This window comes from Lissotriton helveticus, chromosome 10 (assembly GCF_964261635.1).
Source record: "Lissotriton helveticus chromosome 10, aLisHel1.1, whole genome shotgun sequence".
In the NCBI taxonomy this organism is placed as follows: domain Eukaryota; kingdom Metazoa; phylum Chordata; class Amphibia; order Caudata; family Salamandridae; genus Lissotriton; species Lissotriton helveticus.
Window position 1 is genome coordinate 748136008 of NC_136071.1, and position 22840 is coordinate 748158847.

At 50.3% G+C, this 22840-nt stretch overlaps 1 protein-coding gene across 2 annotated transcripts in view; it reads right to left on the reverse strand.

Annotated features, from left to right (window-relative positions):
- PITRM1 (pitrilysin metallopeptidase 1) overlaps nucleotides 1-22840 on the reverse strand; it is a 434374-nt gene that overhangs the window by 149314 nt on the left and 262220 nt on the right. For both annotated transcript variants that reach the window (XM_078663309.1, XM_078663308.1), the window contains one exon: nucleotides 14976-15047. In XM_078663309.1, coding sequence (XP_078519435.1) covers nucleotides 14976-15047 — 72 coding nt within the window. The remainder of the gene's footprint in view (nucleotides 1-14975; nucleotides 15048-22840) is intronic.

Consider the following 22840-nt stretch of genomic DNA (forward strand, 5'->3'; position numbering starts at 1 on the left):
GAGGAATCCTCCACCTTAAACACCTCAGCTCCTCTCCACCCACTGCTCTTGGTGGAAAGTTGAAGCCCACATCCGGGACCTTGCTGCCCCGATGTGAGGAGGGAACTCCATGATGAAGCATGTCACTCTCAGGGGAGTGAGGCTTCTCGTCCTTATTAAGGAATACTTTTCCTTAGTAACCAAAAAAACCCTGGTTCAAGTAGAACGTACAATCTCTATGACTCCCATGGCCAAGAAAGCCTGCACTTCTTGATGGACCAAAGAGAGATGGTCCTTTGTCAGCCGATCTTAAGTGGGTGTTGGGATATTCACAAATTGGTGGGAATAGCCCCTTTGAACAATCTAGAGGACCCAGCGGTCTGATGTCACTGACTGCAAGTGGAGCAGGTGATGGTGTATCCTGCCTCTTACTGCGTGTCCATGGTGGTCAGAGGGCAAACTAAAGAGGCTTGGAGGCAGCAGCTGTCGGGGGAGTGGTGGACTGACTTCCTCTGGCCACCTGTCCCACATTGTCTATGGGACCTGCACCCTCTGACCCCAAAAAAACTGGGAAGCCTGCTGGATGTGGTGGCTGGGAGGGTATGAGAATGGCTGGAGAACACTTATGTAGCCATGAAAAGGGTGGAAGGCGGATTGGGAAGGGACCATAGACAAGCCCAAAAATCTGGCCACAGCTCCTCTGTCCTTAAAACGCTCCAGCGCTGAATCAGCCTTCTCTCCAAAGGAGCGAGAGCCATGAAAGGGCATGTCCATGAGGGATGATTGGACATCCCCTTAAAAGCCAGATGTTCTCAGTCAGGCATGGTGCCGCAAGGCCACAGATGATGAAATCACCCTGCCCAGTAAATCAGTATTCTCAAGCCCACACCTGGTCTTTGCTGCATATCACCCATCAGCAATAACCGGGGGATGTATGGCTCGGGCTACTCCGAGATCATAGCCAGAACATGCGCAACCGAGTCCCATTTCCTACGGGAATTCACCACTTGCAGTGCTAGGCTGGTGGAAGAGAACATTCTCTTGTTATAGTTATCCAGCTCCTTGGATTACCTCTCCGGTGGAGAGGTAGGATATGCGCCGGTGTTAATTCAGGATGTGGAGGCCTCGACCGCCAGGCTGGGGTTCTGGGTATGGAACTTGAGTCCCCAGGAGCACAGCTATGATGGTGGGCTATTGTCCAATGTTCATGAGCTCCTGTACAGGGCTTGGACCAAGCCCTGAGTAAGACACCAGTAAGGGCTTCATTCAAGGGAAGTAGGAGTTCAGAAAGGGAGACTCAGGGACTAAGACTGAGGGACACGATCACTCCGGAAGCGGAAGCCGGGAGTATAGCACAGCGCCAAACTCACTTGTAAAATTTGCTGCTTCATCTTTTAAATATTGCATTTTAACTTGCCTGCTTTGCACAGACCTACTTCTTGCTGCATTCCCACCGCAGCCGATTAGGTGCTGCCGGGGGCTCTCAGCCCCCATCTTGGGTGAGGTCCTGGGTTGGCGGACCAGTTGTTCGGCACTCCCGCCTTCACCGCCACAAAAGCCGCGCCCTTGCTCACGCGCACAGACTAAGGGACACGATCACTCCTGAGGCGGAAGCCGGGAGTATAGCACAGCGCCAAACTTGTAAAATTTGCTGCTTTCATCTTTTAAATATTGCATTTTAACTTGCCTGCTTTGCACAGACCTACTTCTTGCCGCATTCCCACCGCAGCCGATTAGGTGCTGCTGGGGGGCTCTCAGCCGCCATCTTGGGTGAGGTCCTGGGTTGGCGGACCAGTTGTTCGGCACTCCCGCCCTTACCGCCATAAAATGGCTACACCTTCACGAGCGCGCAGCGGGCGCGTCGAAGGCGTGCCAAAGGCAAGCCCGTCTGCGCCTGTCCACGCCCAGACGGGGCCAGGCGCCAGCCACGCTGCCCGTCAGATTATCTACTCCTCTGACGACCTCATTAAATAAAACACAGGTCAAGCTCGCCCTCCCCAGGCCACCTGCAGCTGGGCCAATAAGCAGGGAATCTTTGTGGACCGAACTTACTTTCCGGAAATCATGGGGCTGGCCCACTCCTCCAGACCAAATACCCCCAAGCCAGCCGAGTCCAGACCTCATCCCTTAGCCATTTCCTATTTTAATACCCGCTCCCTTGTGAAACATCAGCTAGACATCTTCCTCATGTTGGCTACAGACAGACCCGACATTCTTGTATTGACCGAAACTTGGCTGACACCCGACTCTGCCCCTGACATACTGGCAGCACTCCCCTCAGACTATTACATCCTCCACGCCGATCACCCACCCGGCAAACCTGGAGGGGGGGGGGGGATTTGCAGCCATCATCAGCTCCAATCTTAAAGTAAATGTCCTGACCTGCCTTAACCTCCCGGACTCGGAGAACTTGGTGATAAAACTCGATTTCCTCTATGACACCATTGCTTGTGTGCTCGTATACAGACCACCAAATTACATGCCGTCTTTTCCCCTCGCTTTAATTGAACAGATTGCAAACCTGGTCATTGACCATGCCAGGGTCCTCATAGGCGACCTCAATTATTGGTTCAATGACCCCCTCGAAGGCCCTCACTCTATTGAACTCACTGACCTCCTCACCAACCGAAACTTCACTCAGCAGGTCGCCCTACCCACTCACCACAAAAGACATATTTTAGATCAAGTCTGGACTAACTCTCTGCTGGTCACGACCCCCGCCACATTCCCTTGCCTATGGTCCGACCACTACCTACTTAAATTCACACTTGCCCACTCAACCACCAAGAAAGCCACCACGGTTGTAGGTGGCTTGGCTAGGAAATGGAACGCCTTAGATAAAATGGAATTTCTTCAGATAATAACTAATACTATCCCGTCCCCTCACCCTGATATCAACACACATGAAGCCAACCTCTCTGGCTGGATGCGCGCAGCAAGCGACATACATGCGCCTCTCAAGAAAGTCAAACTGGCGCGTCGTGCAGACGCCCAGAGTTGGTTCTCGACTGAGCTGAAATCTAAGAACTGGCCATACGCCAAATTGAGCGACGATGGCGCCGGAACTACGCTCCAGACATAAAGATTAGATTTACCACTGCCCGGAATGATTACATGAAGGCTATCCTCTCTGCCAAAGCTGCACATTTCTCCTCACGCATTCTTAACTCTAATAACAGATCGAAAGACATATTCTCCATATTGAATGAACTGACTAATTTAGACAGTGTACGCCCCAGAAATACCCCCACCCAAACCCTCTGTGACTCACTCAATGACTACTTCATTGAGAAAAACTCGTCCATTAAAGCCAGTATTCCGAAACTCCCCAACACGGCCGCCATCGCTAAACTCAATAATAATCGCACTATCAACAGCTTCCCCCTCATCACCTTAGAGACATTTCAAGAGCTCCTTGCTAAAGTCAAATCTGGTGCCCCCTCAGACAGCTGTCCCCCTCACATACTAAAATACTGCTTCTCTGCTCTCCCAGATCCTGCCTGTACCCTCCTAAATTACTCCTTATCATCTGGCCAAGTCCCCTCAGCGTTCAAGGAAGCGACAGTTGTGCCGCTTCTGAAAAAACCTGGGGATGACCCCACATGCGTGTCAAACTACTGCCCCATCTCCCTACTTCCCTATCTAGCAAAGGTGATGGAGGCACATGTAGCCAGATGTCTATCTAACTTTCTGGAGGAGTCCAACTATCTCGATCCCCATCAGGCAGGCTTCCGGCCTGCGCACTCGACGGAAGCTGTCGTACTCACCGTACTGGACACACTTTGCAACTGCGCAGACAATAATTCCCCCCCAGGCCCTGGTGCTCCCGGACCTCTCGGCCGCGTTCGACACGGTCGATCATACCATCTTGATCGACCGTGTCAGCCAGCCCGGCATCCAGGGCACAGCGGCCAGCTGGCTACGATCCTTCCTGGAGAACAGATCCCAGGCCATCCGCCTTGGCAATCTGGTTGCCCCTAAACAGAGAATCACCTGCGGTGTCCCACAGGGCTCCTCTCTGTCCCCCCACTTGTTCAACATCTACATCTTTCCCTTAATTCAGTCCCTCAGAGACAGGAAGGGGACGGTCTTCAACTATGCAGACGACCTACAACTGCTGGTCACGATCAATAACACCGAGAGCTCAATTACCAGCTTTCAGTCTACCATGAGGTTCATCCAATCTTGGCTGGACCAAAACCATCTTAAACTAAACCCTGGCAAGACTGAGCTGGTACTCACAGGGGGCAGTCCTAAGCACTGGGGCCCACTTTATTGGCCTTCAGAGATGGGCTCACCACCTTCTCCCTCACCATCAGCAAAAACACTTGGAGTCACACTAAATAGCGACCTCTCATTGAAATCACAAGTGGGTCTTGTGGTCTCCAAATGTTTTTTCCAACTCAGGAGAATAAGAAAGGTACGTCGCCTCCTTACACCAGAGGCCCTTATCCAGGTGGTGATAGCCACTGTCCTATCTCACCTGGACTACGCCAATTCTCTATACCTTGGCATGCCTCTCTATCTACTGAAGCGACTGCAGCTGGTCCAGAACTACGCAGCTAGACTGATCCTAAGCCAACCCAGATGGCAGCCTGCCACACCACTACTTAGGAAATTACACTGGCTCCCCATGCTCCAACGCTGCACCTTCAAAACAGGTTGCATAATCTTCAAATCTTTGCACTGCAAAAGCCCCAAATTCATAAACAACTTGATAGTCAGGCACACCCCTACCCGCAACTTACGCTCGGCTCACCTCTCACTTCTCCATACCCCCTCCTTCAGACTGAAGCGCACAGGAGGCTGCAGATTTGCCACACTCGCTCCTCGTCTCTGGAACTCCTTCCCCCTCGATATCAGAGCCTGCCTGGACCTCATGAAATTCAGAAGAGCACTTAAAACCTAGTTCTATAAGCAAGCTTACAACTAAGTTCCTCTCGAGTTTCGCACTCTGCCGTTTTCTACAGCGCCATGAAACCAATCGGTGTAAGTGCATTCTACAGATTATTTTTAACATAACATTACGTAACTCACCTCTGTCAAGATGTTTGACTGGACTGCCACTGGGGGCAACTCAAGGTCCAAAACTTTAGCCGCCCTACGCACTACCATTGCAAAAAAAGGATCCTTCCTCCATAGCCATGGAAGGAAGAGAGACCAGGCCAGTCATGCGTGGTGTGAAACCCACTGGCCTCCGCAAGTTCGTAATACCAGCTGTCCGGTTCCTCTTCTGGGAGCTGGTAACCATAAGGGTCTATAGACCCTTCCCATTTGTCTCCCTCTCCAGGCATATCAAATAAATAAGGCACTGGACCACTAGGCTTAGGGAAGCATGGACTTGGTTGTCAGCAATAATGATGGGGGAGGGGGGGGAAGAGACTCAGCAATAATAACGGGGGGGGGAGTCTCAGCAATGACGACCGGGGGGGGGGACTCAGCAATGACGACCGGGGGGGGGGGGGACTCAGCAATGACGGGGGGGGGGGACTCAGCAATGACGGGGGGGGGGGGACTCAGCAATGACGGGGGGGGGGGGACTCAGCAATGACGACCGGGGGGGGGGACTCAGCAATGACGACCGGGGGGGGGGGGGGACTCAGCAATGACGACCGGGGGGGGGGGGGGGACTCAGCAATGACGACCGGGGGGGGGGGGGGGGGACTCAGCAATGACGACCGGGGGGGGGGGGGGGGACTCAGCAATGACGACCGGGGGGGGGGGACTCAGCAATGACGACCGGGGACGGGGACTCAGCAATGACGACCGGGGGGGGGGGGGACGGGGACTCAGCAATGACGACCGGGGGGGGGGGGGACGGGGACTCAGCAATGACGATCGGGGGGGGCCGGGGGGGGGGGGGGGACGGGGACTCAGCAATGACGATCGGGGGGGGGGACTCAGCAATGACGACCGGGGGGGGGGGACTCAGCAATGACGACCGGGGGGGGGGGACTCAGCAATGACGACCGGGGGGGGGGGGACTCAGCAATGACGACCGGGGGGGGGGGACTCAGCAATGACGACCGGGGGGGGGGGACTCAGCAATGACGACCGGGGGGGGGGACTCAGCAATGACGACCGGGGGGGGGGTGACTCAGCAATGACGACCGGGGGGGGGGAACTCAGCAATGACGACCGGGGGGGGGGACTCAGCAATGACGACCGGGGGGGGGGGACTCAGCAATGACGACCGGGGGGGGGGGGGACTCAGCAATGACGACCGGGGGGGGGGGGGACTCAGCAATGACGACCGGGGGGGGGGGGGGACTCAGCAATGACGACCGGGGGGGGGGGGGGACTCAGCAATGACGACCGGGGGGGGGGGGGACTCAGCAATGACGACCGGGGGGGGGGGGGGACTCAGCAATGACGACCGGGGGGGGGACTCAGCAATGACGACCGGGGGGGGGACTCAGCAATGACGACCGGGGGGGGGACTCAGCAATGACGACCGGGGGGGGGACTCAGCAATGACGACCGGGGGGGGGACTCAGCAATGACGACCGGGCGGGGGACTCAGCAATGACGACCGGGGGGGGGACTCAGCAATGACGACCGGGGGGGGGGGACTCAGCAATGACGACCGGGGGGGGGGGGGACTCAGCAATGACGACCGGGGGGGGGGGGGACTCAGCAATGACGACCGGGGGGGGGGGACTCAGCAATGACGACCGGGGGGGGGGACTCAGCAATGACGACCGGGGGGGGGGGGACTCAGCAATGACGACCGGGGACGGGGACTCAGCAATGACGACCGGGGGGGGGGGACGGGACTCAGCAATGACGACCGGGGGGGGGGGACTCAGCAATGACGACCGGGGGGGGGGGACTCAGCAATGACGACCGGGGGGGGGGGGGACTCAGCAATGACGACCGGGGGGGGGGGACTCAGCAATGACGACCGGGGGGGGGGACTCAGCAATGACGACCGGGGGGGGGGGACTCAGCAATGACGACCGGGGGGGGGGGACTCAGCAATGACGACCGGGGGGGGGGACTCAGCAATGACGACCGGGGGGGGGGGGACTCAGCAATGACGACCGGGGGGGGGGGGACTCAGCAATGACGACCGGGGGGGGGGGGGGGACTCAGCAATGACGACCGGGGGGGGGGGGACTCAGCAATGACGACCGGGGGGGGGGGGACTCAGCAATGACGACCGGGGGGGGGGGACTCAGCAATGACGACCGGGGGGGGGGACTCAGCAATGACGACCGGGGGGGGGACTCAGCAATGACGACCGGGGGGGGGACTCAGCAATGACGACCGGGGGGGGGGACTCAGCAATGACGACCGGGGGGGGGACTCAGCAATGACGACCGGGGGGGGGACTCAGCAATGACGACCGGGGGGGGACTCAGCAATGACGACCGGGGGGGGGACTCAGCAATGACGACCGGGGGGGGGGGGGACTCAGCAATGACGACCAGGGGGGGGGGACTCAGCAATGACGACCGTGGGGGGGGGACTCAGCAATGACGACCGGGGGGGGGACTCAGCAATGACGACCGGGGGGGGGACTCAGCAATGACGACCGGGGGGGGGGGACTCAGCAATGACGACCGGGGGGGGGGGACTCAGCAATGACGACCGGGGGGGGGGGGGGACTCAGCAATGACGACCGGGGGGGGGGGGGGACTCAGCAATGACGACCGGGGGGGGGGGGACTCAGCAATGACGACCGGGGGGGGGGGGACTCAGCAATGACGACCGGGGGGGGGGGGGACTCAGCAATGACGACCGGGGGGGGGGACTCAGCAATGACGACCGGGGGGGACTCAGCAATGACGACCGGGGGGGGACTCAGCAATGACGACCGGGGGGGGACTCAGCAATGACGACCGGGGGGGGACTCAGCAATGACGACCGGGGGGGGACTCAGCAATGACGACCGGGGGGGGACTCAGCAATGACGACCGGGGGGGGGACTCAGCAATGACGACCGGGGGGGGGACTCAGCAATGACGACCGGGGGGGGGACTCAGCAATGACGACCGGGGGGGGACTCAGCAATGACGACCGGGGGGGGAGTCAGCAATGACGACGGGGGGAGTCAGGAATGACGACGGGGAGTCAGGAATGACGACGGGGGAGTTAGGAATAATGGTGGGAGGAGTTAGGAATAATGGTGGGAGGAGTTAGGAATAATGGTGGGAGGAGTTGGGAATAATGATGGGTGGAGTTGGGAATAATGATGGGGGGAGTTGGGAATAATGATGGGGGAGTTGGGAATAATGATGGGGGAGTTGGGAATAATGATGGGGGAGTTGGGAATAATGATGGGGGAGTTGGGAATAATGATGGGGGAGTTGGGAATAATGATGGGGGAGTTGGGAATAATGATGGGGGAGTTGGGAATAATGATGGGGGAGTTGGGAATAATGATGGGGGAGTTGGGAATAATGATGGGGGAGTTGGGAATAATGATGGGGGAGTTAGGAATAATGATGGGGGAGTTAGGAATAATGATGGGGGAGTTAGGAATAATGATGGGGGAGTTAGGAATAATGATGGGGGAGTTAGGAATAATGATGGGGGAGTTAGGAATAATGATGGGGGAGTTAGGAATAATGATGGGGGAGTTAGGAATAATGATGGGGGAGTTAGGAATAATGATGGGGGAGTTAGGAATAATGATGGGGGAGTTAGGAATAATGATGGGGGAGTCAGGAATAATGATGGGGGAGTCAGGAATAATGATGGGGGAGTTAGGAATAATGATGGGGGAGTTAGGAATAATGATGGGGGAGTTAGGAATAATGATGGGGGAGTTAGGAATAATGATGGGGGAGTTAGGAATAATGATGGGGGAGTTAGGAATAATGATAGGGGGAGTTAGGAATAATGATAGGGGGAGTCAGGAATAATGATGGAGGCATCGGTAGAGCTGAGACGTCGGCACTGGAGCAGGTGCACAGAAAGGTCTTGGTCTCTCTGGCGGCACTGTTGTGGATCCAGCAAGGGATTCATGAGATCCAACTGGTGCAGAAGGCTAACCCACCAACATGGGTCCAGCAGGGGCCCCTCCAATGGGGGAGAGGTGTGGCGCCGCGGCCAGGGCGACTGACGCTGGAATCTGGGGACCACGGTTCGATCCCCGGCTCCGGCGGCAGGTTAGCCCAGCACCATGTGACTCTGGGCAATAGCTCGCTTTATCTTCCCGACGGCCCCCAGCGCGTAGAGACCCTTACGGGTGATTGTGCGCTTTACAAATGTGCACTTTACTTTACTAATGTCCATGAGGCCCGAAGGAGCTCTAGAGGGGCCAGGCTACCCAAATATGAGGGGCATGGCCTCATAAAATGCCTTCAGCTGGGTGGGGTTCGCTATGGGAAAATCAGGGAAGTACGGAGCGGACCCGGGTTCAGGTTCCGCTGACTCACGCGGCCTGGATTGCGGATGCTCTGCGTCTTGTTGGAAGACTTCGACAGATACGTTAAAGTCTAATACATCTTCGACTTCTTGTGCTTGTGGGATTTCCCCGACTTGAAGCATACAACGACCATCGGGAAGGGATCCGCGAACATTCCTGGGACGTCGAGCGCCACAAAGTCAACAGACATCGGCAGCTCGGAGCTTGAGGGATCGCACCCTCAGCACCTTGAAATGTATTGCGCGGCAGCCTTCACAGATCTTGGAGTTGTGGTCTGCTCCAAGCACCACAAACACTCCATGTCGGAGTCAGGAATATTGAGGGAGGGTCTGTAACAGAGATTTGTCAGCAACAGGGCCCCAATGGTTTAAAACCAGACGGTTTCTTGGGCAACATACCTCACACCAAGAGAAAATTCTCAAAAAAGTTAATCAAAATGTCGACAAAAAGCCAGTCAAAAAGGGACCGATGGGTAGCTCAGACCAGATTAGTGCTATCTGGCACAGAAAGGAAACAACTGACGACATTGCGCTGAGGTGGAGCCTATATGCACCACCCATGTGGAACCGAATGACATCACCTACCGGTGCGTAGGTGTACTTCTCAAAAATCTTCTAGATCCAGTCTGAAGCCTGGGGATATTCTAAGGTAAGGAATCTAAAGCTAGAAGTCTCCATCAATAGGATGCTCAAAGGCCCAAGGCCCAGCAGGTGCATGAACTACAGTTCCAGGATCTGAACTTGTGTCAGACCCTGCCACAATTCTCGGAGGGGGCAGAAAGGCCTTAAATAGGTTGGATCAAACACTGTCCCAATAAATATCAGTCTCTGTGTGAGAGTCAGGTGAGACTCCAACTCAAAAAAATGTAAAACAATTGTCAACTAAATGACTACCACCTGCACATGCTAAGGAACCAAATGATTGAGCGACAAAGGTTCCTAATCTCCCTCCTACCGGAATAAGCAACAATGATTTGTGGAAATTCCTTGAAATGATTAAGTCCAAAGTTGACGGAGTACAGAAATTTGAGTTTTCTTGAAATAGGAGCATAGCGTGGTAAAACGTTCGCACATTTGGAGCTTCAGTAGAAACAAAGATTATTTGAGGGCCTTGGTCTTTTTAACCATAGGCATCTCCAAGTCAGAATTTTTGAGAAGTTACCTTTTAACTGCCTTAAAGCCTGTAGAAGTTAATTTGCATGAGCTTCCAACTGTCATCCAGGAGCTGAATAACCCCAAGATGAGGTGTGAGCATACTCCCAGAGCTGAGACAATGGCCTTGGGTGTGGGGAGATGATTTGTTCCTCTGACAGGATGACTAGGTGGGTTGTGCCTAGGAACTTAATTAAATTCAAATTCAAAGAGACCTACCCTGTCACATGCAGATGTATTGAATACCTGGACCTGTCCCCCCTCCTTTGTCCCTCTAGTCAGCCAGGCACCATTCCCAGCAGGACTAGTATTGAGTGACAACAGAGGAGAGTTTCCAAGGCTACACCTCTGGTGCATAGGTGTGGCTAGAGGAAAAAGGGTTCTGCATGTTGGATTGAGGTAGAGAGGGGCACTGTGGGAATCTCTTCAGTAAGAAACACAAACTGCTCCAAAAGTGGGTAGGGTTACCAATTGGAATATCTGCCTAACTAATTTGGGATGGGCCAGGAATCACCCTGCCCACAGTCTAGTGCTAGGAATAAATGAGACACCCCATAGCTTAAAGAGCACCCCTGAGCACCCTCTTCAGACCATTTACTTGACCTGCAGATGACAGAAGGAATGCACTTGCTTTTGAAACCTATGAGGAGACCTGAGAGGCTGAAACTGTATACAAGTGTCCCCAGGACAAAGAAGTGGACTCCACAGGTTAGTTGGCGGACCCCTGTTAAGCTACATGGGCACAGTAAGCTGCTACAAGCCCTTTTCCTGATGAGCCCAGATGACCTGGACTCTGCTTGTGGCTTTTACTGTAGTAAGTCCTGACCCCCAAGTGCAGTTCCTCAGGTCCTGAGACCCTTGGCTGTGTCAAAGTGTACTCCTCCTAACATCCTGGAACACCTGGGACATAGAAGCTTTTTGGCTCCAAAAACCCTGGAGGACCAGGACCAACCTGCAAAGTCAATCCGACAAAGGTGTGTTCTTGCTGGGAGAAAGTTTCAGGCTGTGTGCTCTCAAAGATTTTCCGCAGGTCGTCGCGGTGAGGGTATCCAGCCACGTGGAGCCCTGTTTGGCTAAAGATTGCACCCTTAACACACTAGCGAAATCTGAGCTCTAAAAAAGTGACTAAGTACCAATGTAGCAATCTTTACAGGGTAAAAGCCCTAAAAGTATTTTACCGACGATGGACCTTACTTAGCTGCGAATTTTGAATTTTTCCTGGCCTGAGCCTTATTGACAAAAGTCAACAGCTTCAGTAGAACCTCACCCGATGGCTATCCAGTGTTGTGGAGCCCTTCTCTGCCACAGCCTCCTGCATTGCCCTGCTGAGGAGTTTTGACTTCAATTTTAGAGACTAAGTCAGAAGGTAAACTTCCAAGTGATACCAAGCTGGTTACTATATTTGACCCGCCCACCTTTGCGGTCAGTCATAAATTGCACCTATGTTCCAGTTAAGTGCAACCAGATCAACTGCTCTATTTCGTTTAAAATGTAGACATTTTATCACCAGCCCCCTTTGTTGGATTTTGTCATTTTGGTCATTAATTTATTGTTTTAAATTGAAGTGGGATTGTTATTGTGTTCTTAATTTTTTTTTACTGTTTCGTTACTTGGATTGAGCTCAGGTTTACATTACTGAAGCCTTTACTGCACGTTACAATAACAGTGACCATATTATGTGAGGTGGATTATCATCCGTCCCAGGTATAATCCACTATCTCACATATGGTAACCAAGTTTGAATTATATTCAAGTCTCTAAAGGTAAACAGCACAATAATTCTAGAACTGCGATGTGACTTCTTAGATTAGATTTAAGATAAGCTGTAGATGGAAAACTCTTTTGAACAGAAGCACAGATCAGGGAAAGCGAATCAAAACTGCACACGATCCATCAATGTATGACAGCAGCAACTTTTGTATGGTCAAGGAGGATTACATAAAATATGCCCAAAAATATTTGCAATCAAGAAGGAGCTTTAGATTTAGTTTAAACACCTGAGAGGGAGGAGTGTTCCCATTTCAGTCTAGAATGAAAATTCAGCTATTCCCATGGAAAAATTAGCTGCTTAGTCTTGGAATGAGTTCCCTTGAGACAGACCCCTATAATCAAAGCCTCATCCATTGAGATAGAAGTCAGCAGGTGGTGGACGTCAGCCTACAATGCCTTGCTACATGCTGCACATTTCATTTTCCACACTAACCGCTTCTGAAAAGGTATTGAAGCCCACCACATGTCATTCTAAATTCAAACTATTACCTGCATACAAGTCAGGCCTAACATGGGGAAGAGAGAATGGGAACACCACTGCCATGGCAAATATAGTTTATGACTCACAAAATGTACATGCAACATGTTGGATAGTTGCCATAACATTGCAGATCACCATCCATCATCATCCGTTTTTTAAAAGTACCATGAGGAATCTCATCTGCCTATTGTGAACTTGGGAACTGTTTGCCTCACTCTAACCTGGTTTTGCACTTTCACCGAGTACTTGAGCTACAATCTTTGCCTCAGTTCTCGTGGGCTTCTGTGTAAAGGATGAGTCCTTCAAAGAAGCACAAATATACTGATGTTAGTATGGCCTGCTTCAGGCTTGGCTTGGTTTAAATGTGCAGTGGAATGGAGTTTGGAAGTTTTTTGTTTTTTTTTAATTATTAAAAGTGCACTTTAAAAAGTGACTCCTGAAATGTGGATTGAAAGCCCGGCCAGCCATTCTGCAGCTTTTAGAAGAGGCCAAGAAGAAAAGTTACATATACATCCTTTGAGTAAGCTTTTGTATGAGTTTTCTGGCACAGACAGTCTATTGTGTAATTTAACTTCTAAAAAGGAATCACTCTATAGTATAAACAATAGCCAGTGTTAGCAAATTATAGAAATGTACTTTACCTTTTCTAATAATGGTGAAATCTATTACCTGAAACATACCACAAAGCCATGCTTCTTGTCTGAATAGACCAACATGTGAATTTACTCCTAGGCCTAGACGATACACAGGAGGACTTGCTAAAGTTTGAACAGCCTCAAGTTTAAGTGTCAATTATTCTCAGCCAAACTGGAAAAAGGCCAGTGCATCCAACCAAATAGAGCGGTGATCCTCTTTTGATTGACAGATAGCTCTGCTTTTGATCTCTACAGAGAAAATAAGTTTGTTAGAGGAAGATAATTAGTGAGCCATGAGTATTGGTGCAAGAGCTTAGTAGGAATCATAAAACCTGAAAAGGTCACACAAACCTAGAAGCAGTTTTAGATATGAAGTAATCTGGAACGCAACCCGGTATTCTGACAGAACAGACCTGAATAGGTTTACTAAATACTTAAAGATGTTCTAGTATCCAAACCGATTTCTAAACCCTTTAAGACAATGATCAATGGCCCTTCTGTTACTTTACACCATGCTCTAAAAATCGTCATGTAACATTCAGAACTTTAAGGTAGAGTATAACAAACATCAAACACCAAAGACATGACGGATGTTTGGGTGCAGACTATGGAGATGGTCTAGAGCAAAGATGTAAAAAATAGTTTGGCATGAACCAACTTTTTGGTGGAACTCCACAATTTGCAAGCAACAATTGTAGAACGGTTAAATATTTAAACGGCTGGACTCACTTCCATGTACATTGGACTCTTGTTTATTAAAAACAATACATAAAAAAACACACTCTCTGCCTTCTGCAACCCAAATCCCAGTTTTAGGGTCCAATTGTAATAGGCCATACCTATAATGGTAATATATTCAACACCTCACATATTGTTTACTTGCATTGTGAAGACAACCCATAAAATTGCTTTAAATAAATATAACTCAAATTCTACTATGTTGAATAATAACCATTTCTTATACTATAATATCTCACCTATTTTACATCAATTTTTGGGATGTTTACATTAGTATAATGTATATTTATTCAACGAAGCCAATTCTGTTAGATGACAATTCAATGGCACCAAGACGTTTTGCCATAGTCTACATCTAAAACTTACCAGCAGTAGGTGCTTGTATAATACCTTGCACAGCATACTGCAACAACCATGTTGGAAAAAGGGTAGTAAGAGACAAGCTTGGACAGTGAACGTATGATTGGTGTCCACCCTAACACTATAAACCTCAAATACACTTTGTGCCAATCAACTCGGGACTGGACTTTTTGCTTTTTAACACTGTTCATCTTTTATGTCCGGTCTTGCTACTTTCAATACTTTATACTGATGTAGATTTTACAGTGAATGTAATTTATGCACGATAGTTTATTTATGTAAATAAAAAAAATAAAAAACTCTAAGATATTGCAAAATGATCTCCGTTATGTTTCAAAAAAATTGAACGTTTTGGTTACAAGAAAGTTTATTTTTACCTCGAATAAAACAACCTTATATGGCAATATGTGCGAATAAGCTTAGATGGGTTGCAATTCTTCAAAAGGCATATAATCACACACATATTTCAACAAGTAATTACTTACAGAAATAAGTTTCCTTGTTGCCTTTAAGGAAACCGCTTGCTCACTTTCAAGTGGATGAAGATTGAAAGATTTCTGGAATTATAATAAATACAATATCATAAATAGAAAGAAAGCATAAATTATCTCAAAGCTAAGCAACATGAAAATATATTAGATTCTTCCTATCAAATAAACAAACATACATAAATCATTTGTTAAAGAGACCAATGTAGGTGCATCACTATTCCATAGGATCTAAACAAAGAACAAGCTTCAAGAAAATCATTTTATCAATCCATTTTAAAAAGCAAAAAGAAAGAAAGAAGTGTTTTCCATAAAAGAACACTTCTAACATGCAATTCAATTTTTTGTCTTCCGCCCGTTCATTGGTTCACAGATTCATAGGCAATCTGGTTCGAAGGACACCAATAGGAAACCTATTTTCTCAAGCAGTTTAGGTGTGTGTCATAAGGGGACGTTTAAAAAGCTGACCAACGCTTCGTTAGTTAAAGCTAGCTCTGGCTTGCAAAACACCTCAGGAGCACTGCCAAGCAGTGGTGTATAAATCAACAAAGAAATGGGACCTAAAAGCATCATATTCCCTAACCAAGAGCAAATATGGCCAGACAGGAATGACAATGTGCCTACACCGTCTATTGCACGACACACAGTGCTGCACTACAGGTTAAATGAAGGCAGAAGTATGTTTACAAGTACTCACATCATAGTAGAGGTAACAATGCATCCAAAAGCATATGAATAACTTACTCGGAGATGGATTTCTGACCCCAGGAAACAAAATAAAAAAATCCTTCATGATTTCTTATGGCAGACGTCAAAGACAAAGCTTTGGTATTCAACACCTTTGATATACTGAAAGCAGGGCACAGAGTTGGATTATTGTTCAGGATCCAACTACCAATTCTACATTTTGTGGAAGTCGTAACTCAACATGTTGGCCTCACCTCTGTCAACAGAAATTGTGGGAGCAGAAACGGTTTGAACTGTGAGGGTAAAAATGGATGAACACCTTTAAACAGATTAATAGAGCCCACCCAAGAGGTCGGTTTGTTTTAATTTCAGTTGAAAGGAGAACCTACCCTTTTCGTTTTCTTTTGCTTGTTTCCATTACTGATTTGTTCTTCTTGAAATGAAAGTGTACTTTCCTTCTTAATAGGTATTTGCATACCTTATTGGACACATTTCCATTTCCATAAATTACTGGTGGACTTTGGAAAAGAAAAAGCCCCGTCTCAAGGAGATTTTACGCATCTCTTCTGCACTGAGGTCCTCCCCCATAATACTAAGGCAGGACTTTATGGGTTTTAGAGAACACAAAGAAGGACATAGGTTATGTTTATCTGAAAACAAACACCGGTAAGCAGAAAAGAGGAAATACTTACCTAACAATTGGCCAAGTTTGTGTGGCATTCCAAACCTATGCTTCTAAAATGTACCATCACTGATGATCATATACATTTCAAAAGCAGTCTTGGGGCCAAAGAGACGTTGAATGAAAAATAATGGTTGCCTACTCTGAAACCAAGCTATTTTATTTGTCGTTTGGGTTTTGTTATCGAATTAGGTGCTGCTAAAATAGTGGACTGATTGCCTGTGGAGTTACCATTTCAACAATGTTTAGATGGTGCAGATGCAATACTGGTCTCATATCCTCAGACTTTTTCCTATGAGGAAGTAGTGAGGATAAGCTCATTTAACTCTTCAACAAACACTTTCTCTAAAAGTTGATACTTCTAAAGTAAGAGTATACCATGAAGGTGGAGAACAACCACCAACTATATTTAGAAATTCTACCCTGCCTGGAGGAGATGCTGGAATAAAAGTGCATTTTCTGGTAGGGTGGTTGCACTTTCTTTACGGTTTAATTCTGAGCTGTCTGCCATGTTGAAGCAGCTCGCTCAGCATCATTTTCAACTTTACGAACCCCGAAAGAACAAGTTACACACCTTTGGTAACTATATATCTTTAAGAAACATTAGTAGTGATAGATTCCTTACCTTAGAATTTCCCCCAGGTGTCAGACTGGATCCGAAAAGTTTTAGTCAGCAGTACCCCTGCGCGTCGGAAGGTGGCGTTGTGCGGCTCCGCATCAGTCGTTGGCGTCGTGGTCGCCTAGATGACGTCGCAGCAGCTACTTAGACGCCGCCCTCGCGCGCTGGTGTCAGTTCTGTACACGACTTTCCGCGTCAGAAACGCAGAGCCATGCAAGATACTGACCACTGGTACCTTGAAATTAGGGCACTGAAAGGGATGACCGTAACCTAGAAATCAGTTCGCAGAACGGGGAGGATGGGTGGGGCGGGAAGGAATCTATCACTACTAATGTTTCTTATAGATATTTTGTTACCAAAGGTAAGTAACTTGTTCATCTGAAAGAAACACTTGGTGATAGATTCCTTACCTTAGAATAGATACCCCAGCAATACCAACCCCGGTGGTGGGTCTGCAAACCAAGATCACACCAGGAAGTCCCGGAGAACAGAACGGGCTTAAGAAGCCGTCTCTCCAGACTTTGGCTGTCCAGGCAATAGTGCTTAGTAAAAGTGTGCAGTGAGGCCCAAGCAGCTGCCTGACAGATGTCCACGTCCCAATACCGTAGTGTCAGCATTCGCCCTGGTGGAATGGGTGCGCAGGCCCAACGTAGGTTCCTTTTTAGCCAGAGAATAACAGGCTTTGATACACAAGATGACCCATTGGGAGATAGTCTGATAGTGTACGGCCTGACCTTTCTCGGTACCAACGTAGCCAACAAAGAGCTGGTCATCCTTCCGGAACTGTTGTGTGCGGTTCAAGTAAAACTAGAGCGCACGTTTTGGGTCCAGACAGTGGAGTCTCTCGTCCTCTCTAGAAGGAAGCGGTGGCAGAAAGAAGGTGGGCAAAGTGATGGTCTGCCCGATGTGAAAGGCAGTGACAACCTTTGGCAGAAAGGATGGACGTGTTATGAGCACAACAAGAAAGGAAAGGAGGTTTACAAGAAAGATCCTTGAGCTCACTCGCTCTCCTGGGAGAGGTGATGGCAACCAGGAAAGCAGTCTTCAAAGTCAGCAAACGAAGAGGACGGTTGTGAAGAGGTTCAAATGGAGCGCACATTAATGTGAAAGAACCAGATTCAGGTCCCACTAAGGCATTACAAAAGGAATAGGAGGGAAAAGAGGAGTAATGACTTTCAGAAATCTATTTACAACAGGGGACTTGAAAAGAGAGGCTGATCAGGGAGCCTGAGAAAGGCCGAAATAGCAGAAAGGTAGCCATGGATAGTGCCCAGAGCAGAGCCCTGCTGGGCCAAAGAAAGATGGAACAGAAGAACGTCCGAAAGAGGGGCAGAAAAGGGATCCACAGCCTTTGCTGTGCACCATTCCACAAATTTGTTCCACCTGCAGGCGTATACCAACTTAGTGGAGGGACGCCTGGCTGCAAGAATGACATCACAGACTTAAGGAGGCAAGTCGAAAGGAATCAACTGCCGCCGCTCAACCTCCACACAAAGAGGTGGAGACTGGGCAGGTTCGGATGGTGGACCGTCCCTTTCTGCTGAGACAGAAGATCCTCCTAAAGAAGCAGTCGGATCTGAGGATCGATCGTCATAATGAGTAGTTCCGGATACCAAACTCTTCGAGCCCAATCTGGAGCCACAAGAATGACTTGGGCCCGGTCGCGCCTGATCTTCTTCAGCAGTCTGGGCCGAAGTGGTATAGGCGGAAAGGCGTACAACAGAACGCAACTCCATTCGTGCCGAAAAGCGTCGCCTAGCAAATACGCTTTGGAAATTCGAACGCGCAGAATTGCTGACATTGCATGTTCTTTTCGGTGGGGAATAGAACTAACCATGGCTCTTCCCACTGTCTAAAGAGACCTTGCAACACGTCCGAGGGAAGATGCCATTCGTGATCCATCAAGCACCTGCGGCTGAGTTCGTCCGCTCTGGCTTTCAGTGAACCTGCCAGGTGTTGAACCACCAGGGAAATGCCCTGATGTTCCAGCCATGTCCAGAGGAGCAGAGTGTAGGAAGGTAGATCCCCGACTATGGTTGCCCCCAACTTTTTGCCTGGTGTTTTGCTTGTTTCCTGACTTAGTTGACCTGGGGCCCTGCTATTCAGGACCCCAGGCCTACTGCTCTCTCTGTAAAATGGATTCCATGTACCTTAGGTGCATATCTAATTGGATACTGAGTCACCTTATCAGTCCCTGTACAGAGTACCTTAGGTGCCCAGGGCATAGGTGTACCCAGGGCCTACCAGGGGCTGCAGCATGTATTATGCCACCCCTGGCTGGCCATCCAAATCTGACACAACTGGCTGCACGACAGCTGGGGCAAGGTGGTGTAATCACCCTTTGCTTTAGATATAGTATTCCTATATCTAAACCTAAATGGACACACAGATCTCCTATCAGTCACTCCTATGGCAGGCCTTGACAATCCTGAAGGCAGAGTGCTTGGAATCGTGTGAGATAGTGCTCTGGCATGAGCTGAGCCTGTCTGCGGCTTTCGGGATCCATCCCTTAGCCGTTTCCATGATATCGCATACCATATACTCTTAAGTGCATTATAATCCTCGCGGTTATGTGCCAACTCTGGTATCGCTTTATCAAAACATGTCGAGTAAGGTGTCATACAAATTGGAATACTAACCCCTCGCCAATTCTGGCGACGGGGTTAGCATTCCACCCTTCTAGAGGGACACGACATGTATGTAACCTGTAACCCCGGTTAAAGTTAGACAGAGCCTTAGCTCCACAAAATGGATGCTGCCACCGAGACAAGTCTGCCCTCCTGCTGCTGGGAGTCCTCCCAGCCCAGGAGGCAAGGACAAAGGGTTTCCTGCCAGGGGTGGTGCCAGCACCGTCCCAGACAGGATTTTGTGTATCCTAGGTAGGCAGGGCTTTAGAGGAAGGTGACTGCAAGTGGCACCCCGGTGCTCACTGTGCATAGGCCGGCTGGAACCAGTTCCAGGGGCACTCCAGCCCCTGGCCTGGGGAAAGCCCGGCAAAGGAGAGGGGTGTAACCACCCCCCTCCTAGTCCCACCCATAGGGCAGGACTTAGTCGCGTGCCAGCCCCTTTTTGCAGGATAAAGGTAGGAACTGGCCCCCTTCCAAATCAGATCATCTTTGAATCCTGAAACTACTTTCCACGAAAGGAACTCAAGACTTCTTCCCAAGATTCTCCCTTGTGACTAAGGAGTAGTCACCCTGCAGCAGCAGGCACCAACCAAGCATCGCGGTTTGTTGCCAGTCAAGACTGCTCCAGCACGACGAGAACCGGCTTCCCTGGCACCTCTGACCTCAACCTACATCATCAGCCCAGCTGTGATCCGTGGGTGTGACGAGACCTCGAGGGACCGGCCATCTTCAGAACTGCACGACGCTTGTCCAGCACGACCACCGAGTGACCCTCGACCGAGTGCTTTGGGGTAAGAGAAGCCCCGACCCTGAGCAGCTCCAGCACCGAAGTTCAGCCCCCCTGCATCCACGAGATCTGCGTGGGGCCCTTCTGCTCTTTGCTGCCAACCGCGTTGTCCCGGTCGCTTGCCCGTTGGCTAGTGGCCCTCTCACGACGCTCCACGACGACAAACACTGCTGGTCTGGTTGCTCCAGACTAGCCCTTGCTCCCCTCCAAAAGAGGAGCACCCTGGACCCTCTTGGTCCACTCAAGACGCCATTTTAGGTCCACCGCGTGGGCCTTGCATTTGCCAAGACTTGTTGCCCAATCCTGGGTCCAGCGACGTCGACAGCAAGAACCTTCGTGGGACAGCTCGCACCTCCATCCTGGTCGCCGACAACGCCTCCTGGTCCGAGAGACTGCAGAGCCCAGCAGCGCCCACTCACCTGGCTGAGGTGACTTCGTCCGGTGCCATCCTGGTGCCCACTCAAATCACTGGCTAGTGATTCAGAACTTGGTCCCCTCTGCTTACAGGTTTCTTCTTCCCTGATCCAGGCTTGGATCACTCCGAACTTTCTTCACTGGCCGCCTGCCAGCAACTCTTTCTTCAGGCTCCTGGATCTTCAACGAGGGTTTCCGACGCAACTTCAACCCTATGCAGCCGCAGCCCCTGGGCTAGGTAACCTGAGTACTCCGGTGCTCCAGCATAGTCCAACACCCTAAGTGTTCGGATCCACTCTTGTTTTCGACCCACCTAGTCGGGTTCGCCCGAGAACAGTAACTTTGCAACTGCTAGCCTCCCTAGACTTTTTCCCGCCTTACGCGTGAGAGTTCCCACTCTGCACACGACGTCCACAGGCCTCCTGCATCTAATCCCAGTGTTTAGAATTGTAGGCCTAGCGATTCCTAAGTCTAGAAAAGTACTACTTACCTGCTAGCAAGTTCGCATTCCACTTACTGTGTATATGGTTTTTCGTGCCCCTAGGGCATTTGTGTAAATTGTGTGACTTAAAGTATTTTCGTAAGAGTTTTGTTGTGTGCTTAGCTCCCTGACTCAAAGAGTTCAGGGTAGTCTTGTTATAAATAAATATCTGTTTATTTTCATAACAACTTGTGTGGTGTCCTTTCACTTGGTGTTCAAGGGGTAATGTGATGGTAAAACAGCTGGCTTAACACGCCCTCTAGAGTCTTAGCCTTAGACTGCTCGTATCCATGCTACTAGGATAGCTGGTCTATAAGGTTGACTTACAACCAATCATCAATAAGGGTTGTTTGCACTGATACATAGTGATCACTAGAATGGTGAGCACTGCATATCAGGCCAACTTCTCACACAGAGTCTACTGACATAGGGTCCACAACCCCACCCCGCATGGTGGTGGTGTTGTTTGTGAACACCTGCACTACTTTCCCCTTGACAGACGGAAGGAATGCCTTCAGTGCAAGTCAGATCGCCCAAAGCTCCAGAAGGTTGATAAGGAGCCTGGACTCTGCTGGAGACCAGAGGCCTCTGATCTCCGCCTCTCCCATTTGGCCCCCTCATCCCAGGAGGGATGCGTCCGTCACTACAGTGTGCTCCGATTGGGGAAGCGAGAGGGATCTGCCTTGGACCCAATGCTGGTTCTTGAGCTACAACTGCAGCTGCTGTGCAGTGCCCTCCGAGATCTGGACATAATCAGACAGGTTCCCCTGATGCTGTACCTACTGGAACTTCAGGTCCCACTGCACAGCCCGCATAGGCCCAGCAGCCTCAGGGTCATTCTGACCAAAACCCAGGATAGAGGCTGAAAGATCGGAATCATAGCCTGAATATACTGGACTCGCCGTTCGGGAGGATAAGCCTAAAAGTGCGTTGTATCCAGAACCACTCCGATGAAGAGGAGCTTCTGAGAGAGAATCAGGTGCAACTTTGGCACATTGATATAGAACCCCAGCAAATGCAGGAGGTCGGCCGTAGCCTGGAGACGACCGTCTGGGCCAAGCCCACTTTCAACAGCCACTCGTCAAGATAGGAGAAGACTGGAACCCCTGGTGTGCGCAGATGAGCTACGACCACTGGTAAGGCCAAAGGGGAGCACGGTAAACAAAGTGCTCGTGACCTACAGTGAACCGCAGGTAGCGCCTGTGGGCCGGCAGGATGGGAATGTGGAAATATGCGTCCTGCAGGTCCAACGCTACCATCCAGTCTCCAGGGTCCAGGGCAGGCAAGACCTGAGCCAGGGTTAGCATCTTGAACTTCTCCTTCCAGAGGGAGCATTGATGTCCCTGAGGTCCAAGACCGAGACCTTTGTCCTTCTTGGGCACCAGAAAGTAGTGGGAATAACAACCACATCCTACTTTTTGTGAAGGAACGCGCTCGTTGGCCCCCTTGGCCAAGAGGGCCGCAACATCCTGTTGAAGTGCCAAATGAATCCCCGACATGCAGTGGTACTGGAGTGGCATGGCTGGAGGGGTAGTCTCGAAGGGGAGGGAGTAGCCCCTTCCGAC